Source organism: Pogoniulus pusillus, chromosome 5 (genome assembly GCF_015220805.1).
Source record: "Pogoniulus pusillus isolate bPogPus1 chromosome 5, bPogPus1.pri, whole genome shotgun sequence".
NCBI classification, from domain to species: Eukaryota; Metazoa; Chordata; class Aves; order Piciformes; family Lybiidae; genus Pogoniulus; species Pogoniulus pusillus.
In genome coordinates this window covers 39,250,133-39,264,954 of record NC_087268.1, presented here as the reverse complement: position 1 = coordinate 39,264,954, position 14,822 = coordinate 39,250,133, and the positions used below count along the sequence as shown (strand labels likewise).

At 41.4% G+C, this 14,822-nt stretch overlaps 1 protein-coding gene across 7 annotated transcripts in view; it reads left to right on the top strand.

Moving 5' to 3' along the window:
- CLYBL (citramalyl-CoA lyase) overlaps window positions 1-14,822 on the top strand; it is a 229,700-nt gene that overhangs the window by 178,686 nt on the left and 36,192 nt on the right. For all 7 annotated transcript variants that reach the window (XR_010302386.1, XR_010302387.1, XR_010302388.1 and 4 more), the window contains exons 3-4: window positions 8,647-8,835; window positions 13,196-13,297. Coding sequence is in view for 4 of the 7 variants with exons in the window: in XM_064143835.1 (XP_063999905.1) it covers window positions 8,647-8,835; window positions 13,196-13,297 (291 nt within the window). In the remaining 3 variants the exon portion in view is untranslated. The remainder of the gene's footprint in view (window positions 1-8,646; window positions 8,836-13,195; window positions 13,298-14,822) is intronic.

Below are 14,822 nucleotides of genomic sequence, written 5' to 3'. Positions count from 1 at the left end.
CTGATGCCCTCTATTAGAGGGGCAGAGAGGCTGATGTCCACACTGCATGCAGGCAAACCTCTAGAACAGACTGACTGCAGTGACAGACACGTAGCACATGGTTCTGGGTCTCCCTTTAACATAGAGTAGTGCTTTGGTGAGCCTACAGTATGAGTGTTTTTCTGAGTGCTTTTTCTTTAGTTCCAGCAGCTGAAATTATATGACAAGTGTGTCACATCAACAGTGGAGGGGTTAACCTTTAGCTAAGGATATTAAAATGGCATTTGCAAGTGCTTGAAGTTTGTGCCTTGCTGGAGCAGCATCACAAGACTCGGCAGCATGAAGGCAGGTGAATTTCATTGCAGCCCAGCCCATACTGCTATTTGGATGTGATGCCTGGAGTGATCCTTCTCTAAAACCATGCCTGTGTTTTGGTTTGGAGGAAATGGATGATTTACTCTCCCAAATGAGAGTCAGAATGTAAATGAGAAGTTGTGGCTTGTGGGCAGTTGGAGCCCAAAATCTTCAGATGAAACCAGGACCTAAACTATCTGATGGCATAGATTTTCTCAGAGGGTCTATAGACAGAAATTTGTATTCATGACATGATTTCTGAAGGGCTTGCAGGACTGCATGAGATAATCTCTGCTTTTAAAAAATGCCTGTGAGATGAAAAGGTTTAAGAAGTCCATTTCTAGATGGTGCAAGAATCCACCTGGTGCTTTGCTCAATGTAGGACAAGTGACTGGTTAGTGTCAAAAATCCCATGCTAAACCTGTTGCATGCAAACACATGCATCTACAGGGTGACACCACTTAGCTTCAAAATCTAAATTAAAAATCATGAGATGAGAGCTTCTTTTCTTTTCAGCAGCACTGTGATTTTATTGTGGACATGATCTGTAAACACTTGGGCTTAGAGGATTCTGTGGGATTTTGGTCATGTTACAGAATATTAATTTTCTAATTTACCAAAGCAGATAAAGTAGTTTATGAAAACTGAGGTGAGAGCTGTGTGTGTTCATCAGTGCTTGCACAATACTAGGGGGGGGGGGAATGCACAGTTGTTTCAGGTTTTCTCTTTGAAACACCGAGTTTTGTTGAGACTGCAGGTAACTGGCTGAGGTACTTAGTGCCATGGTCTAGTTGACTGGATAGGGCTGGGTGCTAGGTTGGACTGGATGATCTTGGAGGTCTCTTCCAACCTGCTTGATTCTGTGATTCTATGAATGGGAAAAGTTCCTTCCAAAAATAAGTAGGGATGAAGGAAGCCATGGCACAGCTGACCTGATTTTTCTTAATGCCTTCTTCATTCTTAAGGGCTTCTGAGCTGCTTGGGGCAGATGCTGGCTCCTTCAGTACAAGCAGACACAAGCCTCTGTCCAGTTGTTTTCTTTCTGATGAACTTTTCTTTCCCCCTTTGGTTTGTTTCCATCGTTCCACTTTGTTTGATGTTTACCTCATTTTGTTTTTTCCCCTCAAAAATAATGTATTAAATTAACGAGGCAGTAATTAAACAACACTTCTATTAATACCCATTTGCCAATCTTCAAAACATTTGATCCCTATCTCAGAATTACCATGCCTGAGATCAGCCACCGAACAGGGATTGTTAGTTTGCTAAAGCAGATGTGGTTTTGATAGGCAGCAATGTAATTTACTATCATCATTAGCAAAAATAGGCATTTATAAAAGCAATACATGGATGTTCAAACATCAACATGTTCCATAATCATTTATTGCAGCATGCCAAGTACCTTAAACTAGAACATTTTACATTCAAAATAAGCACAATCTATGGTTCCATTCATGTGCTGGATGAAAGAAATGTCTAGCCTTTATTTTTATTGATACATGTGCTCTCATTTCATCATGCAGCAGCTCATTCGGACTGTCCAGGAAGACTAATTAACACTAATGCTTCTAAAGCATTTTCATTTGTGATGCTAATCTGTCACAAAACCAAAAGCATCCTCGGAAAGCCAGGGGAAGAAAAGTAAAGAGGCTGCATCTTGCAGCCAGCTTAAATTAGCGTTAGCTTGATTTGCCTTAATTGAAAGGTTGTTTACATCTCTTTTGTAAGTGTTTATAAAAGTTGGCAGACAGAAGAATAGCTGCCTACCTACATGAACAAAAAAATTCTTTTCTTGAAGCTGTTGTGTATAGGACTGTCATTACAAAACCTTTGGAGATATTTCTGTGCCCACAGTCTGAAGGTATAAGCCTGTCTCTGTTTGTGTGTATCCACACACACAATATGCTGTATTATTTTTGCTACTGAGGTATTTGTGCTAAGTCCTCACGGTACATGAATACTTCTCAGTGCCAATTCATTCTAGCAGCCTACTGGCCTCTGTGGAAACTTATAGGGGATATATGCAGGCAGGAAAAATGCCTTAAAACACAGCTTGGGAAAGCCTCTTGCTCATGCACTAACATGCACATCCACAGGTACCTCAGCTCTGCAGAAGTGTACTGCTTACGTAGCTGAGCAGTGCTAAATTCTTAGTGGGATTCATGAAGGTCCTGGACTGCTAGTTGGGTGAGCCTCAGGTTCTTGTTTTGTGGTTCCCCACCTTCACAGCATCCCAAGACAGGCTGGTAATCAAATAAATCAAGAGTCAAGAAAAGACTGGCTGAGGCACTTAGTGCCATGGTCTAGATGACTGGCTAGGGCTGGGTGCTAGGTTGGCCTGGATGATCTTGGAGGTCTCTTCCAACCTGGTTGATTCTATGATTATATTCTATGATTCTGTGAAATTGCCCAACTCTAATACTGTTGGATAGACACCCTCTAGTATCTTCAGGACCCACATTGTCCACACTGGTAGAAGCAGGGAGAGGCTTGCTAGGCTTACATATGGCAGCAAGCAGCTCCCAGCTATTCAGGAACAGCTTTAAGAGATCTTGTCCTTTAAAAATACAGGATAAATATTGTTGGTGGCTGCACTGATGCGTTCCTAGACCTTAAATGAAGTTCTAGGAAAACAGGCAAAGAAATTTAAGATTCCTCAGCAGAGCACAATTAAATTGCAGCTCAATTCATCGTGCTGACCACCAAATTTTGCTTCATTTTTGCGTAGCTAGACCATGTAGTGCATGTAAAGACAATTAGCAGAGCAGAGAGAAAAGCAGCAGATGCTAGAGATGCACAGAGTTAGATGACTCATTATGTCGTGAAGAATCTCTCTTTCAGAAAAGCAAAAAAAGGTTGGTGTAAAAAAAGAAGAAAAAGCTTGAGTAGACAATGGTGAAAGAAAGAATTAGAAGGTTTCAGGAATGAGTAGTGGAAAACCCAAGACTCATGCAATGCTCCAAAACATGAGTATGGCGGAACCGCAGAGGAGAGACACTGACATACACGATGGCAACCCTCCTCCTCCTCCTCCCCATTCCTGCCCCTTCTTTCCTTTAGGATTGCATGGTGGACCTGGCATATTCCTCGTTGAACCAAAAGAAAATATGGTTTAAAACTCCCTATTTTATTTTACAAATCCTTAATTGAATATCTGCTCAAAGATAACTATACAGAAATCATTTAGTAGCCACTTCCTGAAGGCGCTGTGGTGCATGCATGTTGAGCAACGTATTTTGCAGCCTAAAAAGACTGACTAAAAATAGGTATTTGCTACTTCAAATATCTGTTCTCACAAGCACCTGATGCATGTAAAGTAAAAGGCAGGCCTTGTGCACCGAGCACCTCCTGTTCTCAGAAACACTCTGCTCCCTAATTGCAGTTCTCTTTGTTTCCTCAAAAACAAATGCAATTTGTCTTCCCTTTTGCCAGTCTCTATGCATTTGAAACTAAAGTATCACTCTGTATGGCATGACTTACAGTGACAGAGAATTAAGCATGTTAAAAATGTCAAGCTTTCCCTCCACAGGAACTCAAATCTGCCCAAAATGTGCTGTGAGTATATACGTGAGCCCCTGCAAAATCTCATTTGAGAGACACATTTGCAGAGCATGCACTAATATAAATGACAAAAAATTCAGCAATGTCAAGTCCTGTAAACAAACCACTCCAGGGAAGTAACATTAACACATAATTGTATGTTTTTACCATGTCAGACCTGTCACAAAAAATAACTTGAATTGTGATTATAGTAATTAGTTTTCCCTCTGCCAATTGAAACATGCAAACTTATTATGGCAATGAGGATGATAGATTCTGGCCTGCCATTTTAGCACGTCGCATACTTGCATTTCCATATGAAGCATTATTGCCAAAAGATGTTAACAGGATGCAGTCTATACATAAATACACCTTTGAGTGCACCCACTATCTTTGCATAAAGGCCTGGGATAAGACTAGGCAAAGAAGGATAAAGCAAAACAGAGGCAGGTCTAGAAAGCAGTGCTGGAAAACTGGTTTGTGGAGTGTCATGTCAGTTAGAAAGGAAAGAATAAAATGTCATTTTTCCATCTGCCCCAAAATTACGTCAGTCTGACCATCTCTGCTTTGTTACTGCTGTGTGTCCAGGGTGAGTGGGTGGCCAAGCTTCCAGCTCTGTGCCATTCCTTCTGTTTTGAAGCGGAAATTTCTATGTATTGACATACTACTTAAAGGGGAAAAAAAAAGGTGGAAGAGGAAGGGGGTTGGGCAGGGAAAAGGAAAGAAGCAAAGGTACCGATTCAGCTGGTAGGACACTGTGATAATGCAGCTACCAAAGGCACCTGTTTAAGTGCACTTGTGCTGTGTGGCTTTCCAAATAAGCCTGAGCGACTCTTTCTTTCCCACCGCCCCCTTTCCCCGAGTCTCGCACTCTGCCCCCCTGATCCCATCCGACAGCAGAGCTGATACCACACTAATCCCCACAAGTTTGGGACTAATGAACTAACTGCTGGGCTGCCGCCACGGAGCTTGGTCCCAAACTATACTGTACTTCACACTCGATTTATTCTCCAGATGGCGAGACTGCGCAGCCCTGCCGTGAGGGACCACCTCTTCCACTGGAGTGTAAAAGTGGACGGATGTTGTTTTCTTTGCAGATTTGATAATTCAGAGCTAGGAACTCGTGAGGATGATTAGTTATTAGGTTTAATGGGTGCCAATCGAGCTGACAACACGTGTATTCTCATCTTTAATTTCGGTGCCTGTGTGACTGGGTGGCAGTGGATTTCTCAGCGATACTGCGTCACTGAAACCTTTATCTTCTCCAGTTGGCATAGCCGTGTGCGATAATGAACGTCTTCCCGTGTCCTCCTTGGAGTCAAACAGAAGGGATGCTAAAGTAGCCACTCTGACCAACCTTTTTTTTTTTTTTCCCCCAGAGGATTTTCCAGCATGAGTTGCAAAATTAGTGTGTTTTAATAACGTTACTGTTTACCACAAAGCTCTCTGTTGTCTTTCTCTCTCATTTAGTTTGATAAAGAACCCAACCTAGGTGGGACTCAGTGGGGATACCACCATTCCAAGCTACCTGGGAATGGAATTGTTTACTTAACAATCAGATTCGTTGCTTTATCAGCTATTCATTCGTGGCAGAGTATTATCCCACGTTGTTATTCTTGTCTGAAGAAAAGACTAAATCATTTCTTTCACCGTTCCTTAAAAATTCGAGTTTAACTGCTCTTGGCAGGGGCTTTACATAGTGTTTGGGAAACATATTTATTCTTGCATCTGTGGCTGTAATGACGTTATTGTATCAAGGACTGCTTTTCTCTCTGCCGTTACAATGTTGAAGTAGTTTAGCCTGACATTTCAGCTTTTGTGTGGATGCTACAATAAAAACAGCATCTACATTTCCCTGCGTAATAAGGCAGAAAGGCCTCTGCCCCTTTCCTCCATGCCTCTAGTACATTTAGTCAAAGGTTTTAGTACGTTGTTTTATTTACCCATGAAATGTTTTATTGGGAGCCTGGGTGGGGACCTGATACACCCCGCTAACATCAATGGGATTTTCTCTGTTATAGGAAGGGTAGGCACCAAGTCAACCTCTTCACAAGCTCTGCCTTTGGCAACCAGGTCCTCTCAGTTTGTCCCACAGGTAAAAAAATGCAAATTGAATCCTGATGTGGAAACTCTAGTGACTGGGAGTATTTTATCACGGAAAAGAACCGTTTCCATTCCTGGGGTGTCTAGGCAGACAGATCTAAAACATAGTGGTTCTAAGAAAACGCATCGATTCTCAACCCAACAGATGGCGTGGGTGTGTTAACTAACATAGCAACATATTTTCTATTAAAATATGGGAGAAAAAAAAAAAAAACCAACCTCCTCCCCATGTTTGTTGGTTGGTATAAATTCAGTGAAGTTGTTGGTTATTTTTGGGATACGTACCAGAGGGCTGCACATTTAGTTTATGTAAATTGATAACAGCAACAGCCTGTTAATAAGTGTTTTGTATGGAAATATACCTAGAAAGACATGATCTGTCTTTTTTGGGAAGGGAGTTTGCAGCCTGAGGAGAAAAATAGCTAATGAGAGGGTCTACTGCTCATTATTGTAATCTGAGAAAAAAATCATAACGAATTAGGCTGTAAGTTTGCTAGAGATGTGCCTTGATTTGGAATTGGATGCTGCCTTAGTGGATAATTTGGGGAGATCTTTCTTTTGCAAATTGGATCAGTGTGTGCTGAAACGGTGATAATCTGACTTTAATTAAAAGCACAAATTGGTTTGGAGCGTGTTTTTTAAGCTACCCTTCTGTATCACATCGAGAAACTTTCAGCTCAGCCCTAGAAACCCATTACCCCTGGTCAGAGAAGGAAAACGGAGGGGATTTGTATTACCCAATATTGGCATCATATGGTTTGGTTTCCCTAATTCAGAACCATTTCGGACGGCTGTGCTCTGGAGCTGTCTTCCAGCTGGACCTATTTTTAGTGAGCTGCATGCATCTTTGTGCAGCTTTCCTAGTGGCCCCAGTCAAGAGTCTGTTCACGGCAGTTCAAACATTTTGGGTCGTATTTTCCAGAGATTACCTCTGAACGTGCCCCTTGATCGCAGCCCAGGGATGCGTACATGTGCGCCTCGCTCCCGTCTGTCCCATTAACGGGCATATGCTCCCAACCTTCTAGTAGCCCCAAGCTGAAGGCTGTTTGCTTCAGATTTCATTAACTTTCTGCTTCATTATTCCTTCCTCTTAACCAGTAAGGGCCATCACTTACTTTTTTCTAAACTTACCCTAATGATCAGGGGTCCCAGCCCTGTAAATCAGTACACTGCAGAGCTGTCTTAAACTGGCCTGGGAAACCCTGTTCTGATCAGACCTGACAACTGTAAGCTACTGTTCCTTCACACTGTGTAACTCAGACCACATTGGGAAACCGCCTCTGCTCCTCTCACCGGCAGAGCTCTGCAGCCGTCTGGTTTAAATCCACTGTCATGTGCTGCCTTGCCAATTGGTATTAGCCTGGATATTAACTTTGACTACTTTTAATTTTCTTTTTACTTTTTCCCCCTTGAGTTTACCCATTTTCTTGAAAAGCATCTCCATTCAGCAACTGTATATTGTTAAAGTCATTCCTGAACCTCTGTGAGTCAGGAGCCTGAAAGTTTTATTAGCCTCGTAAAAAACCCTTCCACAAATGAAATGACTTTTGCTAAGTGTGCATTTTGATGATGCAAATTTGTTAGGGGCTGTTGGCGAGCAGGAGGAATTTGGGGTTGAAATCACAGTTGACAGGAAGCAAGGACCCCAGCATCCTCCTTCCCCTCACATATTCCTCTCCAGGCCATTTCATTTCAGAAAAGCATGTGAGTACTCCTCATGCAAAGCAACTGCTGAGCAGATCTCTAAATGTACATTTGCAGCAGCAGCAACCAGCCCTGGGAAGCACATGTCTTTGGAGACTTCGATTCATGCCAGCAGGAGAACAGCTTTTGCCATGGTTCAGGAAGAACCTCCAAAGTTACTTTGGCGGTGTTTTCATGTACCAGTTGTGAACTCTGCCACAGGCTTTAATAAACTTTGGATACATGGAGAAAAAGAAGATTTTTATATTTATATATAAATATATATAATTTTTAATATATTTTTATATATCAGAATTTAAGAAGCATATGTACATCCAGGCAAAATGGATTTCTTTTATTTGGATATAATAGGCCAGGTTTGTGAGTGCAGAGTGTTCGTACAACATGTTGCAGTCAGCATAAAGATTAGTGTTTGATAGGCATGTTCATAGAATCATAGATTCTATGTTCATAGGTTCTATGTTCTGCTCTAGTGGACATGAAAGTCTTGGTTTCTACAAGTGGTAGTGTAGAAATACCTAGACATAAAACTCAAACATTTTATATACCAGTTATAAAGAAGTGAGGAGGAAGTTGTTCAGCATGAGAGTGATGAGAGCCTGGAATGGGTTGCCCAGGGATGTGGTTGAGGCCCCATCCCTGGAGGTGCTTAAGGCCAGGCTGGATGAGGCTGTGGCCAGCCTGCTGTAGGGTAGGGTGTCCCTGCCCATGGCGAAATAGATGATCCTTGTGGTCCCTTCCAACCCTGACTGATTCTATGATTCTATGAAGGTAAATTTGTGAGGTGCTGGTAGTGGCTGCTTCAATAAAAGTCCAAGAGTAAGAGACGTTTTAGGGACATCAGTATGCTGGCTGGATAACTTTTTCCTCATGTCATTACAACTGTTTTTGCACTGTGCACTTTTCTGTCGATAGAAAATACACTTTCTTTTTCTCCTCTTGTGCCTCTCAACATGCATATTATAGAGAGAAGCAAGAATGACCATTGTGAAAACCCTTGGTGAATTTGACTTTGGCCAGGCTGAAAAGTGTGTTAGGATAAACTCCGTGTCCAGTGGTCTCGCCGAAGAAGATCTAGAGGTGCTTTTGCAGTCCAAGACCCTTCCTTCAAGCATGATGCTGCCAAAGGTTGAAAACGTTGACGAAATAAAATGGGTGAGTAACAACAACACAGTAGGTTTTGACTCAAGCTGTTGGGCCAAGTTCACACATGGAAATATGTAACTCTGAGTCATGAGGAAGGTTGCAAAAATCATATAGTGTTGCTGAAGGTTGCAAAGATCATACGGTGTTGTTGAAGGTTGCAAAGATCATATAGTATTGCTGAAGGTTGCAAAGATCATGTAGTGTTGTTGAAGGTTGCAAAGAGCTTATAGTGTTGCTGAAGGTTGCAAAGATCATATAGTGTTGCTGAAGGTTGCAAAGATCATATGGTGTTGTTGAAGGTTGCAAAGAGCTTATAGTGTTGCTGAAGGTTGCAAAGAGCTTAGTGTTGCTGAAGGTTGCAAAGAGCTTATAGTGTTGCTGAAGGTTGCAAAGATCATGTAGTGTTGCTGAAGGTTGCAAAGATCATGTAGTGTTGCTGAAGGTTGCAAAGAGCTTAGTGTTGCTGAAGGTTGCAAAGATCATATGGTGCTGTTGAAGGTTGCAAAGATCATATGGTGCTGCTGAAGGTTGCAAAGATCATATGGTGTTGCTGAAGGTTGCAAAGATCATATGGTGCTGCTGAAGGTTGCAAAGATCATATGGTGTTGCTGAAGGTTGCAAAGATCATATGGTGCTGTTGAAGGTTGCAAAGATCATATGGTGTTGCTGAAGGTTGCAAAGATCATATAGTGTTGCTGAAGGTTGCAAAGATCATATGGTGCTGTTGAAGGTTGCAAAGATCATGTAGTGTTGCTGAAGGTTGCAAAGATCATATGGTGCTGTTGAAGGTTGCAAAGATCATGTAGTGTTGCTGAAGGTTGCAAAGATCACACAGTGTTGTTGCTTGGCTGAGATAGTTGAAACATTAATCCATTTAAATGTTTATTATACGTGCTGTGTGAAAAGCATACATGGAACACTTTGCTTTTGTAAAGAAAGCTACATTTATTTCTGCCATGGTCAAGAAAGAACCAGAGTTCAAAAACAGAAACAGAAGTGTCTGACTCTTCTCTGACTTTCCTAGCAAGCAAACTGACTGTCTCTGTCCATGAGCATTAGTTGCATGCATCGTAAGCAGGAGATGGGGAAACCATGTTAGCAACATATGAAAAAATGAGTTGGGGGGAAGGTCACTCCTTGGGGCAACTGGAGGAACAAACAGGAAGCTTTTAACTAGTGTTTTTAATTAGCACAGATATTATTTCCTGAACAGTTCTCTATTTCTTCCTTTTTAATTGCTGACAGGTGTGTTTGTATTTCACGACTGACTTTTCAGCCAATAAAAACCTGAAATGTAAAAGGTTGGCATGTCAAATTACTTAAGAAAACTTTGAAATAGGCCTAATTATGCTATAATTGTTTAAATTGTCAAGAAAGGGGGATGTTTGTTTAGAATACACCATTATGGCTGTAAGATGCCAGTAAAGGAATAACGCTTAATTATTCACTTCTATACGTCTGAAAACCTCCAGCCCAGCAACGAGCACGCGTGCAAGCTGTGATGAAAGGCAGGCAGATGCATTAGGATCTATTTTAATCTCAGCATCTAACCTTGATCAAACCGTTGAGATCAGGCAGGAGCGTACAATGGAGCAGATAGGCTGGGTATGTGACAAGCCCCGTCCGTTCTGTGGCACTGTCCCTTTGGCCTCTGGCGCTGGTGATGGCAGGTACCACCATCCCCTTCCACCAACGTTTAATTAAATTAACCCGAGTGTACCTCTCAGGGTTTACAGCCATGTAAGTGTTAGACAGAACTTGTCAGCAATGAATATTCATGCTTCCAAAATGGCAGGGCCCTTGCTGCCACCAAGTAGATATTGCAGGGAGGTGGGATGCGGAAGCTCTTTGTGCCCTCATCCCCTTCCACCTTTCCTCTCGCTAACTTTGATTTCCGTCGTGGAAAACAAGCCAGCCACAACAACTTCTGCCTCACGGTCCACCTTTTGTGTCCCTTTCGCTTTGCCCAACCTTTGCACACAAAAAAAAAGCGTGCTTTGCTTAATGCTGCAGCCTTCTTTTCCCAATCCACCCAAAAATTCACTGCAGCGTAATTTTTCTGCCTCCCAGAAGCTGTTTATTTCTCCCCACGCACACACATATCCCCCCCCCCCCCTCCCCCCCTTCATTTTTATTTATGTGCAGCAGAAAACCTGGAGGCTGATGCACAACTAAAAGATGGGCTTACTTGTTTTCTTTTGTGTGAGAATCTCTTGCTTTCCTTTTGTCCCTAGTGTGGGTACTTGTTTGACTGGCATGGCTTATTGGACTATAACAAGCGTAACTCTCCCTCCTTTGTGGTGGGACAATTCTCCCACAAATCCCGACCAGTGTGCATTCTTCCCGACACACTATTGGGTGTGCACTGGAATTGAAAGAATTGCTGAGGCCTTGCTACTTCATCCCCTCCCCAGGCTTTGTGGGGGTTTTTTTTTTAGCTCTCCGCCTTCCTTCTCCCCCCCCCCTCTCTTCTTTCTCCCTGAAATGAACACTTTACTGGGCCGGAAACATTTAATCGTCTCCTTTTGAGGGAATAAAAAGAAAGAAAGAAATTAATTGAAACTTCTCCACTCATTACCTTTTGTATCTGTGTTTATTGCAATTTATTTTTTTTTAAAGAGAGAGGAAGAGAGAAAACATTTAATTAAATGTGGGTTTTTTTTTCCTTGTTGTTCCATTGTCTACCTTCAAAACAAAAGATAGGGATGGGACTTTAAAGATATTTTAAAACAAAAGAAGAGCTCTGCTGCTTGAAATTGTGCCTAAAATGTAAACGCAGTAACACTTTTTCCTTCCCCCCCCCCCCCTTGGAAAATCACAACCACATTGGGGTCTTAAGAATAGATGCCAATGCCATTGTATTGCTTCATTTTCCTGCGTTTGCCTGGATGAAGTTTACTGCTTCATGTCACTAACCTGCTCTACTGTACCCTCACATGTGTGAATTGCATCGCTTATTAATTCTGTCTTTCCCCCTCCTTGCACATTTCGGGTGCAATTCCCTTCTCCAAAGAAAAGTTAGTGAGAGTGCCACTAGTGATGATGCAGAGGAGGGATGGGAAGGGCAAAATTCTTCATCAAAGAAAGCTGTGGTTTATTTTTTTTGGCCTAATTGTAAAGTTACTGCAAATTGCTGGAAAGCCTTTTTTTTTTTTCCCAAGATCTGGGTGATTAGATTTTCCTTCTTTTGGGGAGGGGTGGTGGAGGGAAGCTAAAAGGGGAAATAACACCTCTAATCCAGCTTCTGGTAAATAGGCTGCCAGCTTTTAAAATGAGTTTCCTTTCTATTAGTCAGAATATTATGCTAAGCCTTAAGCATTAGTTTTTTATGTTGCCATAGCAGCCTTATTCCTGCAGGGTTGTGACCTGCGATGATTACAGTACAAAGCTTATAGGGTCTTGAAACCCCCTTTGAAGATGAAAAGTCTTTGATGGTTTATATTTATGCAAATCTCTTAGATATGATTTACCCAACTGAGACTGAATGGAGAGATGATTAAAATTCCCTTTCCTTTGATATCCATTAATAGTCGAATATTCCTTAAATTTAAAATATATGCATGTGTTATTTTTGTCTTTATTTACTAACATATTTTAGCCATACCTGCAGTATGTTTATCTCTGCACAAATTACTCAATCTGGACAGACATAATAGATTTACAATATAGGGGCTGAGGGTTTTTTCCCCTCTTTTTTTTTTTTTTTTCCCCTTTTGAAAGGGGAAAAAAAATCTGTGCAAGAGCTTTTGTATGTTTCCAGATGATAGATTTTGGAATTTGGGCTACCCCACTGGCAGCTCAGAGCTAGCTGTGAACTGGTCTCATGGAAAAAATTGGCAAGCTTTGGTCTTCAAAGAATTAAACTTCCTTTTTAAGGCCTTCCTAGGTAAGCTAAAAAATTATGAAGAAAAGGCTGTTGAACAAAAGGGTAACGGTGCCGTAATGAATAATACGGATGCCACTTAGGAGGCTGGGGAGCGCTTCCAGTGATGGCAGTGCTGGACCTGAAACAAAACTGGACCTCAGGTACAGCAGCACTTCATTGTTTTCCAGCGCCTGTGGATTTGCATTTCACTAAGCCAGGGTGAGAGGTGCTAAGCCTGCATCTTCTTTTTTTTTTTTCTCTTCTTCTTTTTTTTTTTACCCCCTCCCCACAAACCAGCCTCTAAACTTAGAAACGTATGGGAATGCTGCAGTTTTGGGTCACAGGTCTGGTGAAAAGGCTTGGTGTCATTTTTTTTTAGTTGTAAGTTTTTGGGGTGGAGAGGGATGTTGCTCCTGCCAGGTGAAAATTTGATGTATGTGTAGCCTGGGTTTGTTTTGTTGTTGTTTATTTAACTTTCTGATAGCTCATACTGTCTAGTTTTAGTTTTCAGACAGATTCTTACATCACCTAAAAGGCCGGACACTTGTAGAACCAATGAATTTTATCCCCTTTGTGGAGACTGCAGTGGGCTTGCTCAATTTTAAGGTAAGCAGGTCTTGAAGTGTTCCTGTTTCACCATCTCAGCAAACTGGGATAAGTAGAATACTCCCCCAGTCTCCCCCTAATTTCATCAAGGGAGATTTAAAAAACCCTAAAACTTTTGGATGTTGTACTGCAAAGGCTTTCCCAGATTGAAAATGTTTCAGTGACAGAACAGTTCCAGACAGTCCATGGCAAATAACAAAGCCTCTCAGTGTTACAGTTACCATTCGTAGCACACTTGGGGCAGAAACGAGCTTCTCCTCCAAAACCCTGGAATACTCAGAGTGTTGCAATACACTTGGCTGTTTAGTAGCTATTGAATGCAACTTCTGCATAGCATTTAATTAGGGAAAAAAATAATTAATCATCATTTCACTGATGCTAAACTGGCATCTTTATAATAGTTTATAATTGCAACCCAATTTCACATTATCATGTTCGTGTGGGTATGATGGGGGGCTTAATACTAAGATTAGACGCGGAATTAGCTTTCAGAACAGGAAATATCTGAAGAACATGCTCCTTTTGTAGGAGAGTCTTAGATTGGATCTTAGGATCTTGTATTTTAAAGTGCTATTTAATATAAATTACTATTCAGTCCAGGGTTTTCAGAAAGGCAAGGCAGCATCGTAACGAAACAGAAGATCTCATGCATGCACCAGGAATTCAATGTTTCCCTCCCAAGCTCTAAGGGAAAAGTTTCAGATCAGCTGAGGAAGCACACATCAAAAGTACCCCCAGAAGTACCTCCAGCCTCCTCATCTGATACAGCCATTTCTCTTACAACACACTCTCATGTGTCTGGGAACACAATAAAGCAGTAACCAAATAGACACACTTGTATCTGGTGTGCATGCACAGAATTAAATCGTATTTTAAACCGCCTGAGGTTTTCTTCTGCTACAGTCTTTTGCAGTGGAATTTTTACTATTGTAGCTCTTGATGTTGGCAGGAGAGTTGCCCTTTAAAGCAATTTCTTGCCCCACCAGCTGCCAGGGAACATCCATTAGTAGAGCTGGTAATTATACCTGTTTTTCTCTCCACGTATCTTGGCCTTAAAAAATATTACTATTACCCAAGTCAATATAAAATAGTAGTGTTTTGGAAATGCACTTCTTCACAGAATAGCAATTTTTTTTCTTGCTTGTACTTTAATACTACTTTTTAAATACTTTCCTGCAGCACTTGTTGAATTTTTAACTTCCTTAGCTAGTTTTTAGTTACATGTAGCACAAGACTTTAAACTGGAGATCTTATAAGGAATCCTTCTGTCCTATACAGAATCTACAACTGCTTTAAACCATTCACATTATTCATTTAACAGAAGATATTCTGGTTTTTATTTCTGTTTTTCAGGTAGATAGATGTCAAACTAATCAGATTGAATATTTTTGTTTGTTTGCTATTAAGCAGTGTTTGGCACATGGTTTGTTTCATATCGTTACATAAATACCTGAAGCAGTGACCACAGTAATACTCAGGGCATTATGTCAACCAGAGGGTAAGGAATCTGCTACAGTGTCCTGTA